The sequence below is a fragment of the Phalacrocorax aristotelis genome, chromosome 4, assembly GCF_949628215.1.
Source record: "Phalacrocorax aristotelis chromosome 4, bGulAri2.1, whole genome shotgun sequence".
Lineage (NCBI taxonomy): Eukaryota > Metazoa > Chordata > Aves > Suliformes > Phalacrocoracidae > Phalacrocorax > Phalacrocorax aristotelis.
In genome coordinates, this window is record NC_134279.1 from 30,717,989 (window position 1) to 30,741,752 (window position 23,764).

At 42.0% G+C, this 23,764-nt stretch overlaps 1 protein-coding gene across 3 annotated transcripts in view; it reads left to right on the forward strand.

Moving 5' to 3' along the window:
* UNC5C (unc-5 netrin receptor C) overlaps positions 1-23,764 on the forward strand; it is a 275,494-nt gene that overhangs the window by 155,282 nt on the left and 96,448 nt on the right. For all 3 annotated transcript variants that reach the window (XM_075090796.1, XM_075090795.1, XM_075090797.1), the window contains exon 2: positions 14,225-14,446. In XM_075090796.1, coding sequence (XP_074946897.1) covers positions 14,225-14,446 — 222 coding nt within the window. The remainder of the gene's footprint in view (positions 1-14,224; positions 14,447-23,764) is intronic.

Here is a 23,764-nt window from a genome sequence, read left to right on the forward strand (position 1 = left end):
AGTCACAGAATGCGACATTCTACCATATATTTACAGATGTTTGATTTAATACTACTGTGCTCTGCTGGTCACAAATTAGAAACCTGCTGAATGGGGCTACCTAACGTCAAAATGAACTTGTGCTATTCAAGCCAATTTTGCCAAATGAAGAACAGAAAAAGCTGTTTAAACTAACTGGAGAACCACTTTAAACTGTAGTGTATGGTTAGACACTAGAATAAAGCGGGATTACCTCTTGCCTTATTTAATTATTAGAATATTATTTCTATTGCATGGATGGATGGATTTTGAATGCACGTGAGTAAAGTAGATCTGTAGTTAATTATTCTGACAGTTATAAAAGTAGGTACAACTATTTGGGTTTGATGTTGGCTTTTGCAAGATTTCTGTCCTCAGTGATTTTCTGTCTCTGTTTCTTGGCTATTAATCTTTATCCATTTGTAACAACATAAGGAGATTCCTGACCAGTCAGGTTTGCTGAACTTGAGGAAAGAAGGATGGGAGGAATTAAAAAAAGAACAAACGGAGCAGTGAGCCTACAGGCAAGAAAGGAGAGGATAAATATGGGGAGTAAAAGATAGGACAGAAAACCCAAGAAAAAGATGAAGAAGGTCAGAGATGAGAAAACAGAAAGTGGGATGGAAATACATATATTTTATGCTCAAATCAGCCAGGTGGCTTAGGTCTGTGTTTCTCTAGTGATGGTGTTTATGATCAGGACATGACAGATTCAGCTGGGGCTGGATATCAGTTTCCTCAGAAAGGCTGGAGATGATGGGGAGGGAGATTAGAGCACTGATTCATTGCTCCCCAGCTTCAAGCTGACCTGCTGAGGAGTGCTGAATAAATAAATACTATACGGCACTACAAAACATATCCAGCAAAGCCTGCAAATTAATTGCATTTCCATTATTCATCTACAATGTTTCTTTTTCTTTATGTTTTGGATTCATTATTAACATTGCTACGCTGTCTTTTTGAGTGCAGGTCAGTATTTTAAAAGTCAAAACCAAAGGAATCTGTTTGCTTCTGGTCAGGGCCACAGCTCTGGCACAGGCAGCAGAGCTACTTGTGCAGTGAGCTGAGACCTCAAAGATGTGCAGTTTTAGACTAGACTGAGATACAGACAAATGTGATTTCCTGGAATAATCTGGGCTACTATTGAATGATACCACTTTCTTTAGACACAAGGGAGTCAACGGCAGGTATAAATGAGCATGCATCCCAGTAGGGGCAATGCACATTTAAGGACTGGTTTAACGGGCTGAATGATACTGTCCTGAGTGCTGTACAGTGTGTTAGCACCTGTGGCATCCACAAGGCAGGGAGGTATCTCCCAGCGTTTCTTATCCCTGCTGTTAGAGGCGGCCAAGCTAGAAGCACTTCAAGCCACCTTTTCACTCTGTTTCTGCATGTGTGCTTTCAGCTACCGAAACTCAATACTGTTATTATCTTACATATAGTTTCCGTTTCAGAGTGCTTCTGATTTAGTCCAAACCAATTCATGCCACTGAGGGGAAACAGCATATGTAACTTGGTGGTGAGTCTTTTGCTTCTGAGGATCTGAAGCCCCTCTTCCAGTGGCATTTTCTGTTGGCATATTAAGAGATATCAGTCCCTGTAGGAACCTCACATTAAAAATGGATGTAGCAGACAAGGAACTATTTACATATAAGGAAGGGAAGCAAGTCAGCGTGTGATAGATTCAGGAGTTAAACTTCGACCACCGGTCTCTGAATGTTGACACCCTCTGACTTTCTACCAAACATCAGTGCTGGATCGGCACTTGCTGGGGATTTCTCTACTTTAAATACCATTACCGGTCATAACTGTGATTACTGAGTATTCAGAAGGTTTCCTTTTCTTTTTCTTCCCTTGTTTGTTCTTGCTGTTAGTGGCCACAAAGTGAACTTGAAAAGATGTGGAAGCAAAGGGTAGGGTAGTAGCTGGGAGGGGTGACCATGCACTTTGCTGGTACTGGCGTTTTACACACTGTGATCCAGAAGAAATCTGATTGCACTTGTCAGAGCTTCCCATAGGCACTGTGCATTTGCTATCTGGTGTCAACAACTTCTGTTTCATAGAATCGTAGAATGTCCTGAGTTGGAAGGGACCCACAAGGATCATCGAGTCCAGCTCCTGTCCCTGCACAGGACACCCCAAATTTGTACTGTCACTGAGGGCGTTGTCCAAGTGCTTCTGGAATATCGTCAGGCTTGGCGCTGTGACTTGCCTCCCTGGGGAGCCTGTGCCAGTGCTCCACCACCCTCTGGGGGAAGAACCTTTTCCTAATACCCAACCCAAACCTCCCCTGGCACATCTTCCTGCCGTTCCCTCGGGTCCTGTCATTGGTCACCAGAGAGAAGAGATCAGCGCCTGCCCCTCCTCCTCCTCCCCTTGTGAGGAAGCTGCAGACCGCAGTGAGGTCTCCCCTCAGTCTCCTCTTCTCAAGGCTGAACAAACTAAGTGACTTTAGCCACTCCTCATATGCTTTCCGCTCTACAGTTTGAGCTATCTTGGGTGTTTCTGATGATGGAAAGGGTAATACTTTACAGGCACTTTGGCCAAAGGTTGAGTTAGAGGTAAAGCAAAGTCAGCAGCCTGCTGTCTCAGGTTGCTCTTTGAATTTTAAGATTTTTTTTAAAATTGTTAGAGACTTTGAGAGTAAGAAATCAGTAAATGAGTGTGAATGAAATTCATCACTGCAGGAGGAAATTTCCAATCCGTAACCAGATACTTCAGACCTTTTTTGTGGACTCCTGAAATAACTGTGTGGATGCAGACTGTTTCTGTAACTCCTATGAGAGGGACTGTACTGCAGTTTCCCTCCTTGGGCCCTGGGATCTGGGATCATAGTTTCCAACTTTAGAAAACAATAGGGTGGGTGTTAACGTCAGTGAACTAGCTGCATTCTCCTTCCATCAGCCTTCATTTGCTGATGGTGGGCGTAGAGTGGCAAGAGGAGAGGATGTGCTCTCCTGTAAATAAATGTGGGCTCAAAGAGGTACATTGTCCATGCATTTCCTCAAGTAAGCAGGCTCTGCATGGAGGATGATAGCTGATTAAATCATCCTGTATGTATCCAAAGTAAATAAGCCTTTCTTGCTTTCATTTTTCCACAGAAGGAAATCTTTGTATTAAGATTTGGTTGAACACCTTGTTATTAGCTTTATTAGTATATATAGTACACACAATCTGTTGCTGTTTGCATAAATGCAACCATGGTATTCAAGCGGACCCATGCTTTTCATCTGCTTACAAAGTCTTGTGTATTTACAAAACCAATTGCTAGTCTAAATAAATAAATAAATGTCTGAGTCATATTTCTGATCCTAGGCAATAAACTGTGTTCTTCCATCTGGCTTCCTGAATACCTGGGTGCTTAATTCAGTGAGAAGATATTTATCTTTTCTTTGTCTTTTCTACTTGTAAGGATTTTTTTTCCCCCTTTTTCCACATCTGCTGCTTAGATCCCCAACTTCCCCCCCTCTCTTCCCCCTTCTCCCCAGAAGCTCCTACTTAGAATTTAGCTAATGGATTTCTAATTCAGTTTGGACTTCTGCTGGGATAAATCAGCCTCATACAAAATAATTTATGGTTCTTGAAAAATTGGCTATGGATGAAATTATGTAACTAGCACCAGGCAAATAATAATCTCATTAAGACCCAAGGAACAAAGTAGTGAGTAGATATTCATGAAGACTAATGTTAGTCTCAGGACACCAGTCTCACCAGGATGCTGCTAGCCTGTGGAGAGAGCCCTTCAGAGCACCCAAGGTCAGGCCCCTGCTCCAAATCCTGCTCTTCAACCGTTCCATCAATACAGGAGACCAGTGACAAAACTTGCATCAGCTCCAAAATAGCCAGCCTTTGTTCCCTAATCGTTTCATAAACACAGATTTGTTTCTGGTCCGTTGTGTAACTGTTGTTGGCTGTTTAGTAAATATTGCTGACATGTATTTTGGAGAAATTATGAATGAAGAATCTGAGTACCGAGTTGTTTACCCAGTTCGAAGGTAGTGAATTGGAGTGCTACCTATTAGGCTGCTACATCCATTTTGCAGATGGGGCCCTGAACCTGGCAAAGCAGATTTCCCCAAGGTCACACAAGAATATCTGTCCCCTGGGTCACAGCTCAATGCCTTAACCAGGTGGCCATATGACTGAGCTGTTATTTTAGGTGTAGGGAAGTGTCCTGTGTCTCTCTGGGATGGAGTGATACCACTAACTAGATTAACTGTTCACTTCAGATAGCTCATGAAATCAGGATCCATGACACCCCACTAGATATCAGTTTTATTAATCACGACATGTTGGGTCATCACTCTTTGCTGAGAAAAATGCTTGCATTGAAAGCATTAGAAATCTGGGAGCAGAGCTCTGCAGCAGTTTTAATAATGGGAAAAGTAAGGATAAAAATAGCCATTCTTGCTGGAACCAAAGCATTGACATCTTAACCCTAACATACTGATGCAAGCTTAATTATTAATATGAATCAATGTTAAAAGCGATGAAATTATTTGCAAAGTACAACATTCAGTTACAGATCCTCTCTCAAGCTATTGGTATGGGACTGCTTTCATTGTGCCCTAGCCATCAACAATACATTGCACACAGATTTATCTGTATTAAACCAACCTGTGCTGTGTGATATGATTTACCACTGGCCCTAAAATCCATCTGCCTACGGCTGATGACTCTCTAGTTTGAGTTCTTTCGTTGTTTCTAGTACATGATAGAGCCTTAGGAAATCGTCACATGAGAAAAGGTAGGATCAATTATTCATTTGTTCGTTGTATTTGGGACACCTCGTTCAGACTGTTGAAATAGCAGTCAGATGAAGAACCTGAATCTGAACTGTTCTAGATATGCATACAGAGGTAATTTTCCTTGGATTTTTCCTGAATTCTATGCTTTGGACTATACCCATGAAACTTGTTTCCAGTTTGTGTTGAGAATGTATTTTCTGTGCTATAAAATGCATCCTACCAGCTAACCACAAAGGTTAAGTTAGGTCTTGTAAGAAGAGATTTTTCGTATTGTTGTAACAGGCACCTTCTTTCATGTTCATGTAAATACGGCAGGCTCTGTCCTGCGTGACAAAGAGTGCCTGAAGGGGACTTGAGAATGAATAGGTTTAACAAAAAGTATTTTAGCCTAAGCCTTGTCCATCTTTAATTAGTTATCAGGGTTAAAGGAGGGGTCAAGAGCCCGGAGCTGCTTCAGGACTAATGTGTCAAAGGAAAGTGAAGCCTAACACTGAAGAGGAAATGATGCTCCTCAGAGGTTTAATAATTTTTGACCCTGTGTCAGCCATTATGACTACTAATGGCAGCTGGGGCAGAAATGTTTCAAATTAGACTTTGCGTTGCAGGTGGTTAGGAGGGGATCCCATGCCATCATACATACCCTCCACAAGGTAGGATTCAAAAGGGAAAAATGCATTTTGCTTTTACATGCAGGACAGAAAAATCTCATGGTCTGACACCGAAGTTTATCTGCTGTTCGTGCGTTGCCTTCATATCAGAGAAAACGGAACTAGCAATAACATGCAGCCAGACTGCATGAATTCTACCAGCACAACCATGTCCAACAGGAGTTGTGTTAATTTTCTATCTAGATTAATTGCAGAGCTCACAATTATGGAATACACTGTGTGTGCTCAACAAAGTAATACTTAAATGTGGACAAAACATTCTGTGTTTTTATTACATGGCAGAGTAAGGGAGATAAAGTTTCGGAGGCAGTCTGCAACCTACTTTTTTTTTTTTTTTTAAAGCATGCATATTTCATTAGTTTTAAACAAGTGGAAAGGGAGAGCAACAGGACAAAGGAACACATTCTTCCATGGGATAATAATTACCAAAAAATGTCCCACATGTCATCTACTGTTTGTACAAGTGCTGTAGTTCTGTTTTCAGGTGCTGTACTTTTGATAGCCTTGGCACAGTAACTGAGCCAACCTTATCCAGTAGCTCTGTAGAAGCACAACAGCAAAGTTTCTGTCAGAATTAATGAAAGTGTTGTAAAGAGGGATGTGACTGACAGTGCATAGGACAGGGTAGCAGAGAGACAGGACCTTTGCCTGTTTGCTCGACATTTCACAGTTTCAGTGCTCATAAGTCAGCCTCACCCCCTGATGATTTGCCTTGGCCCTGTTTTATCTATTTAAATGGTTAGGCAGCCTCGTAATTGCTCTTGGGGAGATTCTGGTTGGACACGACAGGGAAATTTTTCACACTGAGGACAGTCAACCATTGGAATAATCTCCCCAGGGAAGCGGTTGACTCGGCCACGTTGGACACCTTCAAGAGTCATCTGGACAGGGTGCTGGGCCATCTTGTTTAGACTGTGCTCTTCCCACAAAGGTTGGACTAGATGATCCCTGAGGTCCCTTCCAACCTGGGATTCTGTGATAATAAATAGCACTTGCAGATTACTGGATTAGATTTTTTTATATGGACAACAGTTATCATAAACCTTGTTGCCCAAAGAACACCTTGGTGTTCTTCATACACAACAGAAAGTCTTTCCATTGCCTTGGGTGAAATCATACCGCATTCTGGCATTTTCCTACACCAAGTCCAATGCTAACAAGTACCTGTACCATCTCTTGCATGTTTAGGCAGCAGCTTGTAGTCTGACAGACTTTGTCTCAGGGCAATGGTAAAGCTCTGCATGTAGAACTTTAAATATTGTGCCTGTGTATGCACCCACAATTCTTGTCTTGGATTCACAATGGGATGTATAAAGAAATCTCTCTCAATTTCAGAGGGCTGTGAGAATCATTTTGAGGACACATGTTTTGTCTTTGGTTTGCCTCTGATCTGATTGATGGTAAAAATTGCCATTAGCTTCCAGAGGAGCAGAAACTTTAATTATAATTATGAATTAAACGAACTGGGAGAAGATGCCTCTTCCCCAGACAGTAATGTATAAATTGCAAGCTGCTGTAAGCTAATACATAAATTGCAAGCTAGTATAGTCAGTGTTTTCCTCATAAAGACCTGATTCTCCTTTTTCTTACTCTGATGCAAATCAGATCTGTCTGCACTGGAATTAATTGTTGATTACCAGCAGCGCAGTTTACAAGGGTAAGCCAGGCAAAATATGTTCCAGCCATTGACCTGAGAGAAAGAGATGGTGCTAGCAAAGCAGGAGAAATGGAGCACAAGCTGATTGCTGTAGGTAACATGGTTGCACAGCGTTCACATTGGCCATGGCCAAGTGACAACTGTTTTACTCTTTCATTTTCCTCTGCCTTTGGTTTTATATCTGACCATGCGGCATTCATGTGAAATAGGAGCATGGAGAGGAGTGCACACCAGGAGGGGCCTCCACTCAGCGCGGTACAGTCAGTGGGGAGCACCAGCAGCCGCTCGTTCAGCTTCTTCGACTGTGAAGCATCCCTGCTTTCGAACCACAGCTCCCCGTCTTAGCAGGCACCCTGTCCAATGCCAGGCCGTGCGCTGCTGTTGCAAGGGAAAGCATGGCATTTTCTTCTCTCTTTCTTCTTTCTGAGAGGCACTAGTCAAATAAGATGGGCATAATGAACATGATTCCTATTTTAAGCCTTTGGTAGCTTATTTGTTTGGTAGGAGGCTTGTCATTGAATAATGGAAACCTCCTTCCCTAACTCTTAGTTGGGCCAAAAATCCAGTATTCCAGTTGTCTTAGATGCCTGTTACCTGGGTTTTAGAAAGGGCTCCAGGTCGGCTGACAGTGGGTCATGTATTGCTTCTGATGCCTCTGTGGAAGTTGCTTGTTTGGTAATGGTGCAGGAGGACAGGAAAGGATATCCCTGTGTTTTGTTTGATGTGTGTGTGTTTGGGGGGGGAGACATTCACCCAGCAGCCTTCTGATCTGTATGTGGCCACTCAGTGGATATGTTCCTCATTCTCTGAGTGCATGAAAAGCTTGCATTTAACCTCCTGGGGATGTGTGTTAAGCTGAGATCTGCTAGGAGGGTCTTCACTGAGCAATTGCAAGTGCAAGGGAAGTTCATTCCTCTTTGCAGTCTCTATTTATTCTGTTTCTAGACTGAAGTCACCCAAAAAAAGATGAATATTGCATGCCCTATCGATTTCTCTATCACTTTTCCCAGAGACCATGCCTGCACTCTGCTTTCCCTACTGAAAAGAGCATTTCATTTTGTGGGCGCTCAGTAAATTTGAGTCTAAAATTCCCTTGACCTTGCTCCCCTGAGAGTTCAAGAAGGTTCAGCAAGCTGGTTTGTGGGCTGCCACAAAACCAACCCTCATCTTTAGGCACGTAAAGGCCTGCAGTGAATTCAGCTACAAGCAAGAAGATGCCAGCCTGCCGAGCTGGCCAAATATTATGCTGTTATAAAACTGCAATCTTCCTGGGCTATTTGGTGAAATCTTCCACTTTTGAGATGTTGGAGAATAAGGTGTGATTGCCTTATTGCATGCCCACCTTGCAATCAACTGGAGGCAGGGCTGAGAGAGGATGAGTGCTGGGAAAGGCACCCTCCTCCTCCTCTTCCCCTGGGCAGGGCAGGAAAATGTGCTCCTTCAGGCCACGTGCTATGCTTTGCTGTGCCCATTCTCTGTCCCTGTGTGGTCTCCAGGGCAGAAGTGGGAGCAAGAGGGCCCTCTGACACAGAAATAACTCACTAGTAATTCTTAGAAAAAGTCCTGTTTTCTCTGATTTCTCATTCAACTTGGCCTAATTTTGGATTCATAGTGCCATTGGTGCTACGGGGCTCTGAGGTGGAGGCAGACTATATGGCATACAGGATTTGTTGCTTCCTTGCGTCCCATTTGGTGGCACCATGATACCACATGCCCTTCCTAGGAGGACAGAAAACCCTGTGACCAAAGGACTTCCAGCTGAGCAATTTTCCCTTGCTGAAAATGTCTGCGCTGTAAACCAAACCCTTGCCTCCCTCCTGATAAGCTGCCTTACCGAGCTAGCACCTGCTGTTAATTTCACAGTGAGCAGTACTTGTTGCTCTAGAAAGCTTTTTAGTCATAACATTAAGAAACTGAACAGAAATCCCATCCGTACAGTTAACTCCAGCTGCCTTTCTTGCAATGTGTGGGGAGTGATCTTACCGAGTGATGGGCATCCAAATGCAAATGGAATTAGCTTTGCAGCCATTCATTTTAAATTGCTCTTGAATCATTCTGAAGTAAATTCCATTTGAGAAGAATTTGCTTCAGGTCTCGCACAAAGACGTAATGGTCCAATATATTATGATCTAAGCAATAATAGTTTAAGTCTTGCAGTTCAGAAATATAGTGAGTTAGTTATATGCTGGGTTGATGAGAATTAAAGCTTGATATATAGTAATAAAACTAGTGATCTAGAGATGAATAGATTGGTGTATGGAGCACAATATTTTCCTGCCACAGATGAGAGCGGGGATACTCGTCCATAAAAAGGGAAGTATACCATAAAATCTCCCTTTTCACTTGCTATGCATGAAGAGCTATAATATGTACAGTTTTACAAACAAATGCATGAAAAGAATAAAGACCTTTCCTAACATCAAAAGGTTCCTGACTTAGACAAAGATTTGTTTTACCTTCAAAGATAATTGAACTAAAAATTGAACTAAATTCCTATGCGTGACAGTCCATGCCAGCTTCTATCAGTGCTGATTTCGGTGACGCTTCACCTGGTCCTATAGATTCTGCATTTGACTTGCTTTTAAAAAAATACGTAGTTGTCAGATACTACACAAGGCAAATAAAAGACCATATCTGTATTTGGGCAACCGAAATAAAAATTCAAAATTAAGCTTATAGATTTAAATGGCCTTTTAAAATTTATTTTCTTAATATGAATGAACTGCATGAGTGAAACCAGTTTAGCGGTACCATTAATCAGGTCTTTTGTCATGCTAATATAAATCAGTCAATAATAGCAGATGGGCTGTACACTTTATTATGTGAAAATAAAGATGAATGTGACATACTGCAAAAGTAAACTTGCAGCTCGAAGTTACGGAGCACAGAAGGGGATTTGTTACAACAGCAGAGAACACTGCGTCTCGTATTTGCGTTTGATCAAGGTTGTAAGGGGAACTTGCTGCACATGACAGACATTGACATAATGATTGGAAACCAAGTATGTAAATTTTCAGCATTTGTTTGTATCTACACTACCAGATCACTCCCAAATGGTTTAATTAGCTTTTTTTTCCTCCAGACAGAAGAAAAAAATGTCTAACACCATAGGAGAGTTAAATGAGAGAGATATAAAGTTTGCTGCTTTGTTGCATCATAGGGAGATGAACATTTTAAATAACCATTAATAACCATCAGGAAGATTCAGATCAGTGTCTCAGGCAAAATTTATCCCCTTGTCGAGCACACAACAAGAGGCGACCCTCATCCAAATCATAGGCCCAGCAGGCCACATGGTTATAACAGAGTCATCCCTGAAAAACCCAAGTCAGAATTTGGTCTTTGTATGGACAGAGGAATGAACTGTGTTCAGCTAGAGCTGGTCAAGAGAGACTTAGATGGAAATGTTTATTAGGTTGTTAGAAACTGTGGCTTTGTGGAAACACAGATTCATGAGATTGCTTTGGTTTTACCAAAAGTTCGTTTTCACAAAAGTTTGTTTTATAGGGAGTTGCAGAAAATCTCAGCACAGTCCAGTGTCCTATATTGATATTTTCAGAGGTAAATATCTGTGTTGCATTTTTAAGACTATTTTGTTTCATAATTACACTGCCATTATAATTATGTCCACATGTTGCTGCAAGCATTACAATCAAAGCGTAAAAGCTTATAACCCAAATTAAAAAAAATGAAATGCCAGACTTGGATCCAAGATGCATGTTATGGTTGACGGTTCAAAACCATGTCCCAAATCAGCAGCCGAATTGGCCAACTTGTTTTTAAGGTTCTTCCTCCTCAACGCACCCTCATCCAAGGAGATGAGTTCCGCAGCCCAGCACAGGGGAACCGCGGCTGCACACCCTGTCTGCCTGTAAACCACCATCCGGCAAGTTCAGCCGGTGGCGGCTGACGTGCCTGGACAGGAGAGGAGTGGTGGTTTGCCCCCCTGCAGCAGTGGATCCCACCTCTTTGGGGAATGCAGGGAACACCTAGTGACTTCCCACTGCGGTTCAGACAGACTGATAAAGCCGCCTGTTACCTTTCAGCAGTGAATAGCAGGAGCGAGGGGCTCTGAATGCTAACGGAGGTAGGACTAACTTTGCAGTGTGATTGGGGTTTTTTTCTGCCAAACACAGAAAAACCCAGTTGTGGTCATGTTCTGGGTGCTCCTCTTAAGAATCTGGTCTATTAAAAAAATAACTCCAATGTTGCTACTAATAGCAACAGTACAAGCATTGGGATTGGACGGACATAGTCCAGTTTAAAAAGCCAAAAACATTCTGTCTTAGCTACTATCTTAATTTTATTCTAAAAGTGCAGATTTTAAATGCCAGTTTCCAGGGACAAGGCAGCCTCTGCGTGCTCTGTTTGTGTGACAGTTTGTGAATGGTTTCCATCTATATCCCTAACATTAAAGAGTGGATCAGATGCCTCTCGATAGCAATGATAAAGAGTGTGGAAAAATAAAACTGGGCTTTATTATTGCTTAAGAAGAGTAAGGTGGAATTACAGGAAGAAGCCAGTAAGAAAAGTGGCTCGTACCCGACTGCAGGATGCCAGGCTGGTGGAGCAAGACAGCTATCGCCACAATTAAACGTGAGACTAGGTTGTCATGTACTGTGCAGTACCATGAATCCACTTTAACATAAAAATAGCGTTTGAACTTCAGAAGCAGTTACCTTCAGGAGGGAAAGCCAAAGCGCGCACACATTCTCCAGGCTGATTAAAAAAATAATTTTAAAACCCACCTTTTTTTCTTTTCTGCAGCTTGCTGATCCCTCCTTTTAGACTTTCTAGTTACATCTTTGATAAGATGCAGTTAATTGGTCAGGCAGCGTAAGCATTGTCTTTGATAATATGCAGAAATCTAGTGGTGAAAATAAATACATTTATTCTTCCAGTCACCAGAAATTAGTGAAGCAATACTTGTTTAATTATAAAACATATGTGTGCTTTGTTAGTTTCCATCTGTCTGCTCACTGATTTGCAATTAAATGACCAGAAGAAAAAGATACGTCCTATGGCAATTCAGGGGAAATGATTCATCTCTAATGTTTCTGTGCTGTGGATGTCTATGGAGCAGTGTGTGTGAGAGGGAGAGGGAGGGAGTGGGGAGGAGGGGGGGATATGGACAGAAGGGGATGAGGAATGCTGAAAAGCCTCTTGCTTCGGTTCATGAAATCCAAGCATGGACTCCCATTAACTTATTGTAACTTGTCTTTCTCTTTGGAAAAAAAATGGGGAGGCAAAACGGAACAAGGGACATTCTTCTCCCTAATGGGGAGAGGAAACGGGACTGCAGAAAAAGGAGGCTGGTGTGGTCAGAGTGAAAAGTAAACTCCAGAAAAAAAGGAAGGATGGAAAAGTAATAAAAATTAAATTTAATTTGAGTATTTGGAGATGATTAGATGGAGATGGAGAATGAATTGTTATAGTATGTCACAGATTATTCTTCTGCTAGAAAAATGTCAGGCCTTATTTAGTGGCCCTTTCTTCTATCATTGAACCAGTTCACTTCTTCTAACTCTCAGGGAGTGATGTGATAGTGGGTCAGGCCCATTACTCTTTGCAAAATGAGACATCCAAAAGGGCAGGAGTATTTTTAAATTAATATGAAGGGAAAACAAACAAACAAAATTGGTGAACATATGTTCTCTTCATAAATAGTTCAGGAGGTTCACAAAATCTTTTGCTGTGTAAGGTATTCCCATCACTACTAAAGACGTACAGTCTACCTCCATATAGCTACATGGATGGGTACCATATTAGCTTCTCCCCATCTCCTTCATCTGTTCCTGTTCTTTCTTGTCTTTCTGCAAAAGCAGTAGCTGGGAGAAGAACCTTCTATGCCCCTTGTAATTCTGGACACAGCCTGCACAGGCATGTCTCCGGTACAGGGAGGTAGCCGTCTGACATTTCATCTTCATGAAGACTGGCAGGGAGAAGATAGCCAGCCTTTTGCAGTATTTTTAGTTAGATCTTCTGTGGTGTTTTATTGATCATTGGTAGTGTCCGTCACTGTGTGTAATGATAACTGCTTCACAGGCAGACGGGGGGAGATTGAATAAGGCCTTCAGGACTGTCGGCTTGCTGCTGGTGGATCTGTCAGTAGTTGGTGTCCTCCACCCCTTGGCTGCTGGAGGCCTCCTGGATGTTCGTGTGCACTGACGGCATGTGGGGAGGTGGATGGGAAGAGGGTTATTCTCTGCTGGATTGTTGCTTTCTGATGTGGAAGGCTTCCTCTGCAGAAAGGGGCAGAAGGGTTGTAAAGGGGGATTTGTGAAGAGGGAGGGAGAAAGGAAGGTATGTGTGTTAGGTGTTTTCAGTGTTGCCTCATGTGCATTGGATTCTTTTCCTCCTCTTCCAGACTTCTTACATTGACTTTATTCATTACCAGCAACACCAGAAAGGTGCAGAGGTTCCTTATATTAATAGCACGTGTCCCCGTTGACCCAAAATGTCGCCATCTCACAGCTGCTCTGCCCCGTGTCCCAGGTCCCAATTCCTCTCTATAGTGAGGGCTGCACAGACCAGCGTACTGCAAAGTAAATAAAGTATAGCTTGGTACCTTCATTAGCAGTCTTAGCAGGAGAGTCAGAGTATGAACAAAGAGGTGCAGGCTGGACTTGCATTTAGTCTTTGCCCTTAGAGCAGATTTCAAATTGCTCATCTGAAACGAAAGGCGCTATTTCCTATTTGTAGCAGCCTCAGCCAATACTAGCTATGTGCATGCACTTGATTAAACAGTGCGATAAGTCACTATTGAAAAGTGTGACCTTGAAGCCTCCAAAAGTTTCTATTATTTCTTTTTACGGTTTTGCAGGCAACTCTCCCAAGCGCTAACATAATGCTTTATTGCTAGTATTGCCGGTGATGATAACAAAGGACCGTTCCCAGACATGTGAATGTGCACATCCCTGTCACATCACGTAGAGGAAAGGGAGCTCAGGATGTAAAGGGCAATTTCTTATAGTCTGCAAACAGCAGTGCATTTAAGCCTCGGCCTAGGAATGCTCCTAAGATAACACTTTATTCGAAAAGTGTGCTGCTTTTGAAATTTTCAGAAAGTGCTTGTGTTTGCCAGCTGACTTTTAGTTGTTTCATTTTTCCTTTTTGTCTCTTCTCTACAGATGATGATTTTTTTCATGAACTTCCAGAAACTTTTCCATCTGATCCTCCAGAGCCATTGCCCCACTTCCTCATCGAACCTGAAGAGGCTTACATTGTGAAGAACAAGCCCGTGAATCTGTACTGCAAAGCGAGCCCAGCCACACAGATATATTTTAAGTGCAACAGCGAATGGGTTCATCAGAAGGACCATGTGGTAGACGAGAGAGTAGATGAAACCTCTGGTGAGTTTGTGTTATGTCATGGAGGGGTGAGAATTAAAAAGCATTAATATCAAGCTCACTGTTGTAATGTAGCAGCTATTTCATATGGCAGCTGCTTTTCTTTATTCTTGATACAGCTGTGAATTCCGTATCTGGCATTACTGAGCATTAGTTATCACGGAGGCGGTGTCTGCATCCACGTCAGTTAGTAAAACATGATTGTAGAGCACCCTGCCCGAGTTTGAAACAAAAAAACCCAGGACAACCACGCACAAACAAATGGAATTGCTTTCTCAGCCAGGTCTACTCCCTGTTAATTTCTCCAGTGTCACAAATTCCCAGTGGTTGCACTGTATCGTAGTCACAGACCAAGAACCACATTCTTCCTGAAGTGCTGAAAAGTAATTGGGTTGCTCCTAGAATGATGTTTTCTGGGGGGAGATTTGAGACAAAAAGGAGACATTTAATCAGTTTCCAGCCAGAAAGAAGGAGAAACCACACCTGGGCACAGTTCAGAGCAGCTTATTGGTCCAGAGCAAGCACCTGGCTGTTACTCCATTACCCTTCTCTGCCTGCTCCAGAGCCTCTATGAAGAACTATGGTAGGTTAGCAAGGAAAAGCTAAAAAAAAAAAAAAGAGCCAAGAGCCTCATCCTTCCTCAGTCAATACCAGAAATCCCACTGACATTTGTGGAAGAAAAATAGGACCCTCATTGCACCAAAAAGAAAAAAAAAGAAAAAAGATTTAAAAGCTTGAGTAATAAACCAGTGTAAATCAAAGATATGATTGTTCCCATTTGGGAAGACTGGTAATCAACAGAGTTTGGGTCACATGCAAGGAGAGAAGCGGGACTTACTGCTGTTTTGATGGCTCTGAGAAATAACTGGATACCAAGCAAGAAGGTACCTTTCCTTTGGGAATTACACCACCACTTGGTCTAATTACTTAGAAAAATAACTCCACCAGATGTCTTGGAAGTCTCTTGTGAACTGGGTTCTATTTGTTTCAGCTCATTTATTTGCACAGAGATCAAAAGCATAAGCTTTTAGTGGTACTGTGGTGCTCTCAGCTTGAAAAAGGGAAGGTGGGTGTAGGAAGAAAGGCTGTAGAAAAAACCTGTATTAAACTTTGGGCCTGTTTGTTTGTTTGTAAGAATTGGCTTTTCCAACAAGTTGACTGCAGCAGTAAAACTATAAAAAGAAATTCTTGTTACTTAATACATCTTCAATTTTTTTAATCCATGGGAGTCTGCTGGAATGAAGAAGGACAAGCAGGAGGGCAGCTAGCACTCTGTTATTTTTCTAAGCTTTTATTAACATCAGCATTCAGAAACATGAAAATGTTTCACTACAGGTGAAGTTTTTCATTCATACAGGTGAAAAATGCGTTCTTTTTTCTCAAAAATGTCATTGTAGAAAAACTTCATGATGCCGTAAAGCAAATTGCAGTCTACAAATGTAGAAGGCCAGTCGTGAAACAAAATGCATCTGAATATGATAGAGTACAAATGTTTTGCATAACAAACAATTGCAAATAATTGCAATTATATGCAAACGAATTACATGCAAACGAATTTTATGCAATTATATGCAAACGAAACCCATATCCAATTAGGGATTAACATAATGTACTGGAGTGTGGGGGGGAGGAGAGTGTCAAAAGCTGTGCACGTCAGATTATTAGCACGAGAGCCACAAACCCATTCACACTAATAGCTTGTTAAAATGAAACTGTCATTAGAACCTAAATCTGTCGGTCAACCTGGTTGTTGCCAAAAGGTTGATTAATGCATGTCACAGTTGCAGTGTTTGTGCACCTTCCTGTAAGTAGGCTGAGAATCTAGGGCTCATAGCACATAGTTAGTACGGAAATAGGTAAACAATGTTTTTAAGGTATGGTGAAATAGTATCTCCTTCGAAGCAATGGAATCTCAGGGAAAATATATCCACTGCAGAGGGAGCTGGAGGAAAAAGGCACAGGAGACAGTGACTGTGAGGATTCATTCTGGTGCCTGAAGGAGGTATCGACTTGGCAGCTTGCACCAGTCAGACTGGGAAAGCCCTTTCACTCTACTTTTGAGGCTATTTTGGTTTCCTTTGCTATTTTTGGCTAGCTAGTGCAGTAGTTGTAACCTAGGGCACAGCAGCAGTGACTGAGCTGCTCACAGCATGGCGTAAGGATGGCAGCCCAAGCCTACGCTGCTGCTGGCTTCAGGCTTGCAGGTAGAGTGGCTGGAGGAATTGTCCACAAACCAGGTTAGGTCTAGCCTTTACACAGGTAACCCGGGCACCAAAGGGATCTTGGTTACACAGTGTTACTGCTGGGTCAGTTGTGCAATCCCATCAACAGAAAATTGGGTGCATTCTTCTCTTCTGATATTTTACCGTTCTTAAGGTCCCTCCTGCCTAAATAGGAAGAGCAGCACCATGCCGAGGCGGTCTTCTGCTCCAGTTTTTAAACCAGGTTTTCTCTTTCAGTTCTTTAGGTAGGAAAACAAAGCAAAGGGAAACAAGACGAACAGACAATAAAATATATGAGAAGAAAAAAATAAAGGTCACCTGTACTTTCTTTTCTAAAGGACAGGTAATCAGGAAGAAAGCGAACTAAAATACAGGTGTGATGCTAGCGGTACATCATCTTGGGATTGTAAATGATGCATGAAAGAGAGGAATAGGTTTTGATTTGCAAAAGATTATTTGTTCATGGACTTTGAGCCTGTGGCCAGGAATGAAATCTATGTAGAGATGATTAACTCTTCTTATAACGTAGATTTGTTTCTGTCATCGATAAAACCAGAGACAACAGCACAGCCATAGCAGTGGCACAAGAGGTGGGATGAGACTGCATCCAAGCTCTTATTGAAGAGACCTGCTAGATAGAAATATGTAATATATTAAGAAGGTTCATTTTTAAGAGAGGAAAATAAATATTTATATCTTTTTCCTATGTGTATATATGTTTTTTCTTTATAACAGAGGGAAGGTACAAAATAAGAGTTATAGTTATATGCACTTCGCACTGTGGGATATTTTTAAACAGTAGGTAAAGCATTGCTGTACAGAACATGCACAGGGACTCTGTAGGAGTTGTTGCCTTCCGGTTGGAGAGGATGAGAACAGTAATAGTGACAGGGTGTTCTATTACCACTTTATTTAATTAAATTATCCTGAAGAGAGAGCTTTGCAAAAAAAATTCCAATGATCGAGTCTGAGAAGCCAGAAGCTTTACACAGAAGATCATTACATTCAGTTTTTGAATTCTCAGAGTTGCTGGTATTTTTCTTCTTTATGGAAAAAGCTAAGCATTTTCATAAAGAAGTCAAATGGGTGCTTTGAAAATCTTTAGTGCACATCTTTGACTTTCATTTCCTATGTACGTGAAATACAAGGCAGGGTATGGTGGTTTTTTTTTTTTTTTTTACTGGAATATTTTCCCATTAATGTGGAAAAATACAGGTAAAGAATAAGAACACTGGTTTTAAAAAAAAAAGATGAAAGTTGTTTTGAGGGAACGCATTTGATTTTATGGCTGACTGTCATAAAAGATAACAGCAACGGAAGTAAAAGGAACCCTGCAGAACTGATGCTTTTGAGGGCAAGAAAATTCCATTGTCACAGGGCAGGAAGCTCAACAGCATCAATAATTGTTAGAGCAATTTGTGCACATTTTCCAAATTACTGTACCTCTGAAAACCACTATGGCAAAAGATTTTATTTTGCATGTGTGCTTTTTATGGAGAAGTATTTTCAGACACACACACCCCAGTTCTGCAGTGGTGGGAGAGCTGCAAATGTATAGAAAAATCAGTGCCCTGCACCCCTTTCATTTGTCCAGTGGGATTAAATGCTGCTAGATCAAACCTCACATCCCAGTGATGTACAACAGAAAAAAAACCCAGGACTACAGGGACCTTGTTTTTGTCTTTTCAATTTGGATATGCATTGTAATAGTTTCTCCATGACTATTAAGGTGAAATGATCTATAAAACCCCTCTTGCCCTCTGCAATGCCAGTGGCATGTTGTTGTTCTCTCTCCTTCAGCAAGGAGAAAACAACATTTGGGACTCTTCTAAGTGCTAATTAAATAGACATATTAGGCAATTCAGCTGGCATTATTGTTTGCCTATACTTTCTGTCTTCTTTTGCTGGGATGCATAGGGAGAGGAGGGCTCAGGGAGTTTGCTGATGACCTCCTCTGTGTTCCCAAATAGCAGCAAGCTGGAATAAAGATTCTTGAGCCTGGCCTGAGGCCCCAGCTAATGCAAAATGAAGAGCCTTATCTGTGCAATCTCAGAGGAAAGGCGTGCTGAGGGAGGCTCTGTTAAGGAGCAGGGGAAGTCACCAAAATCCTTTTTCCCATGTCCTGCCTTCAGAAGCAGGCTCTCAGAAGACCTAATGTCCCCCAGGAGCATCCCCAGTGCCACCCAGCCTTCAGCAAGGAGGATAGGTGGCTCCAAGGACCTTTCCCTTCAGCTGCCCCTTCAACTTTCTGCGTCCCCACAAATCAAAGAAAATGGTAAAGTTAGAATCTGGCTCAGAATAAGATTTTTGTCTGATTAAGAGGGTTTATCGAACTGCACTGAGGTGGATGAATATGCTCTTCTTTTCAGACAGAAATCTTAGACTTCTTTGTTTCAGTTTCTTTACACAGCTGCTGCTGTGATTCCTGCGCTTACCTCCCACCATTACCTTTCCGCATTAATAAAGTATTTGTGGATGGCTTGCAGATTTGATGAAAGGAGACTGGGCTTTTGACGTCGGGTCAGCATTGATCTGGCAAATAGGATGTTGTTACCTTAAGCAATGGGTTTGGCAGCCTGTCGAGGGAGTAGGTACCCAGCTAGCTAAGTCTTTAATAGATCAGCCTCTCAACAGAAAGATCAAAGATTGACGTCTGCCCTTTTGCCATTAAAACAGCTCTTACAAGGTGCTGCAGCCAAGGCAGCAGTGGGGAAACCTCCACAGCGACTGTCTCTTCTCTTTTGGCATCATGTATAGAGGCAGCAGAATAACTTCCAGCACACAGTGCCCTATCGCTTTATCTTCCTCTTTGTGTGTACATCTTATGGAAGCGATCTATTCCGGTGTTTGTGACACCACATTTTGGAAAGCTGCATTGCCCTAATGACAAAAGCCCCATCAACTTGTTTGGATGTTGTTTAAGGTGGGACTTTTGATTATACAGCAAAGATCATTGTGTAGCCTCTCATTTTGAGCAGTTGTGCTCGATTGTCTTAGTATATTTTATAAATAAGAAAAACAATGGTTACTTTTTAAATACAGCACTTTTTTGAATACCAGTGTTGAAGAACTCAATTTGGGAGCCCAAATATGAAATTCAGGTGCCCCCCGGCCCCCATGTAAGCACAGCTCAGGGAGAGGGGTGCAGAGGGGTACCATTTTACTTGTTTTCTGTGACCCACAGATCTTCCTTTCCTTAATGCTCTTTTTCCTCCCCACACTTCTTCCTTCCTTAATCTCTTTTTGCTGCTTCTTGACCTGCTGTAGTCTCTTAATTCTCTGTATTATCTTATAAGCGTCCAAAAGGTAAAGAAAAAAAGCTATTTTTCTGAACAAATGTGGCCAGTTTCCCTATTAGCTTCACTAAGGAGATGACAAGTGATGCTAAGTGCTTCAGTTATACTTAGCCTGCAATATTTTGACTGTCTGGGGTAGAATACCTTGGGGTTATGTTAGTAAGAGTAGCCACATATCATAAATAAGGATTGTTTTCATTCCACTGTTGTCACAAGTCATTTTATTTTCCGTTTATCATTGGATCAAATCCATTACAAACATCAAGCACCACGATTCAAAATAATTATTTCTCAGCAACATATTGCCAATTTTTAGCTCTGCTCCTTCAATACTCTGCTCTAATCCAACTCATTTCAAGGAAATTTAGAAATGTGTCTGTGTATCTCTTCCCAAATGCTTCTATTAATGATTTTGAGACGTGGGTTAGAATTGATACTACAGTCCATTTTGTCAGTAATTTGAAGTCTGTCCCCTCTTTAGAAGGATGCTGTAAGTGAAACATGTTTATATGTATGGTCTGAAAGGCTGCAGCTGGTGCAGAAAGGAGCAGACAACTCTGTTTCTCCAAAGAACTGGAATTCTTGAGGGAAATGCAGGCTGCTTACTTGCATAAAAATATATGAACAGACCCACACTTTTTCTATTTGACATTTAGGTTGCAGCCATTTTAGATGTCACTCAGGCCATCTTCTGCCTGCCTGTTACCCCCCGTGGCCTGGTGGGCAGCTCTTCTGGCAGAAGAGGAGCCCCGGGCCCATCACTGCTGCAAGAGTTGTTCTTTCTTCTTGCAGTTTGCGTCTTCAAAATCAGCTGCTGGGTACGTGGTCCCCAGCACACCCAGATCAAGGTAATACCTGAAAAGAAAGCTGCTGCAGACATTTTTTGCAAGCAGGCAAAGTTTTCACTTTTATCTTGAGTAATCAGTATACTGGGACAGAAAAAGAGCTGGTTTAGAAACCTCAGAAGCAACACACACGCAGAGGCAGAGAAACACCATTTTCTAGGATATAAATTCAAAACGGTGTTTATTTTGGTTGAAGCGAGTGGGGAAATCACTGAGGTCAGTCCTGACCCAAAGAAGGGAAATAATATTTTTATAAACAGAGTAAGAACACTGGGCCAGGTGTTTGCTTCTGGAAGGAAATCTGATTATAGGCAATACAAAACCACCCCCTAAACCCAGGACGATGATCTTTTCGTATAGAAGCCTGCAAAACACTGGGGGTTTTTGAGTTTAGACTTCACTGAGTATAGTATCCACCATATATAACAGACTTATAAAACATATACTAATATATCATTAATTCTTCTTTAATCGAACTGTTGTAAGTGGGCGTTTTGTCCCTGTAAGTCTTTGTGGAAGGCTGCTTCTAGCTCTTCATGTAGACACCTTCTTTACATGCTCAGAGCCACTGACACCTGCCTGTTCTGCTAATGCTGTCCTTTCCAGCAGCATTTTGCCGTGCAGGGGTGTGCGCCCCGCCACCTTTACAGGCAGCAGCTGTGGACCTTGCAGACCCTCTGCCCTCATGCTGTTAAGCTGACTGAGCTGGGCTCTTCCAGCCTTGGCGCTTGCTCTATTCTTCAAGGTATTCAGGGATGCTGATGGGGGAAGCAGAGGGAGCTACTCTTCCTGCAAGTGAATCTTGCTCACACTCTTCCTTTGGGTAACAATGGGTCCATGGGAAGGGTCATTTGCCTATTGCAAATTTTCTGTGGATTCACCATGTATCTCTGTGCAAATCACTCAACATCTCTGTTATTTACCTCTGAAGTGCTTTGGGACCAAAAGATAAAAGCTTTAGGATATTTATTCATTTCTTACTGCGGCATTATCTGCAGCTGTTCGCCTAATTGTCCTGAAGGTTTCCTGTGGGCTTCTATAAAAACAAATCTGAGACAGGAAATAAAGTTATTTAAAATAATAGGAGGAGGAATATGGATGCTTAGTGCATTCATCTGAAGCATTTAAGGATACCCCTCTGAATATTTCCAGCCTACACCTTGTCTCCCTCCAAGTTTTTCTGTCCTTAAACTCTTTCTTACACACTCGTAATCCCATTAATTCCCCAAAAGACATCTTCAGACATCAGTCCACCCACCACAGCTTCAGATAGCCACAGCTTTGCAGAGCAATGCTTCCTTTTTCCATCCATATCCCCTGGCTCCTTTTGAGCCGAACACACTTTGTGTGGGATCTGGAGCCCGTGCGGCCAGGGCAGTCTGGTGCCTGAAAGGCCAATAGATGTCAACTTGTTTTGGAAGTGAGCCCCAAAGCGTAGTCTCCAGCCTGTGTCTGCTGGCCTAAATGGAAAACAACTGTTTTCTGGATACAGGAATGGTGGAAAATAACAGCAGAGCCAAGGTCTTATATGCTGTCTAACAGAAGTGCTGCAGTCAGTAGTGCCCTGGCAGTGCAAGGGCAGGAACGCTTGTATCCTATAAATGTAGGGGTTTCAGTTAATTAAATATGAGAATGAGTAGGACTAATAGGCCTGTAGTTTCTTTGTGAAAATCCATAAAAATATTCAGGGAAATGGAAAGTTCAAATTATACCTTACTTTGTTGAGAACAAGTTATATTCTGATGCAGTCACTGGAAATGTGGCCTAACCCTGTTTAGAGACATTAGAGTCTTGATGACTGTGCAAGACATTTAACTCTTGTTGCCTTGAGTCCCTTGAAGTCTGTGTAAGTTTGTATCTCAGTTACCTGAGTAGTATCTTCTACCTTTTTCTCTATTAGCTCATTAGGCAGTGAAATCATACTCTGAAGAGAGATAGAAGAATTTCTATTGCTTAAAACTAGGCTGGAGGAGTACTTTTAAAATTTTTTTTAAAAAGCGCCATTTATATGGTACAACCATTGCACATAGATCAGATTTAGTGAGGCTTTTTTTTCACTATCTGGGTAGGGTACCAACTCATCGCTAACATGTAAGGGAAAGAAAGGTGGCTGTTGCACACAGCTCTGACCCGTACAGGATCTAATTTTGTGCTGCCTTTGCGGGTTCACTGCTTGTATTCATTTTCTCATTCCCATGCATTCCTGATTCGTACATAAATGAGCAGTGTGATGTAGTAGGTACCAGCAGGACTGCCATTCATTGGCAAGGTTATGTACAGCTCTTTCTCATCAGGTTTTGATGGGACGCCTTTCACGATTCCTCATAACTTCTCATCCCTCTTCATATTTTGATTGTGAGAGCAGAAACGGAGTCTTTTGTCAGACTCCTCTGTGTTTCTTCGTTCCCCTGAATACTGATCTTTAGGCCCTTGTGGCCTCTTCTATTATTTACTCCCAGGTTTTGATTTTAGAGAGTGTCTCAGTTGTTTGATTGCTGCTTTTTGCTTCCCAGTGACTGATGTTTCTGTAATGAGTTCTGATTCTGCATGTGGGTTGGTTGTCATGCCCTCCTCTGAAGAGGAGTAAGGATTGCCAGGCCTGAAGTACAACAATGCCTAGAAGTGGCTTAGGCTTGCTTTGGGGTTTAGTTTTAATCCTGTTGTTCTTCAGCTAAGGTGGAAACCAGTACTGGAATTCAGTCAGAGTGGATACCCAGGGGAAAAAAAAAAAAAAAAAAAAAAAAAAAGAAGAAGTAGCCAGAATTATTACAAGGCTACTATTGATGGCATTTACTTACATAGTGAAAAAGGTCTTTTTTCCTGTCAAAGTCTCGCATCCCTGGTGCCTCCCTGTAGCTGGTGGGGATCATGAGCTGTGCTGTATCCAGAAACATGTACACACCAAATTACTTCTGTGACCACCAGGCTGCCTTTTCGCACGCCTTCCTGCGATGATTC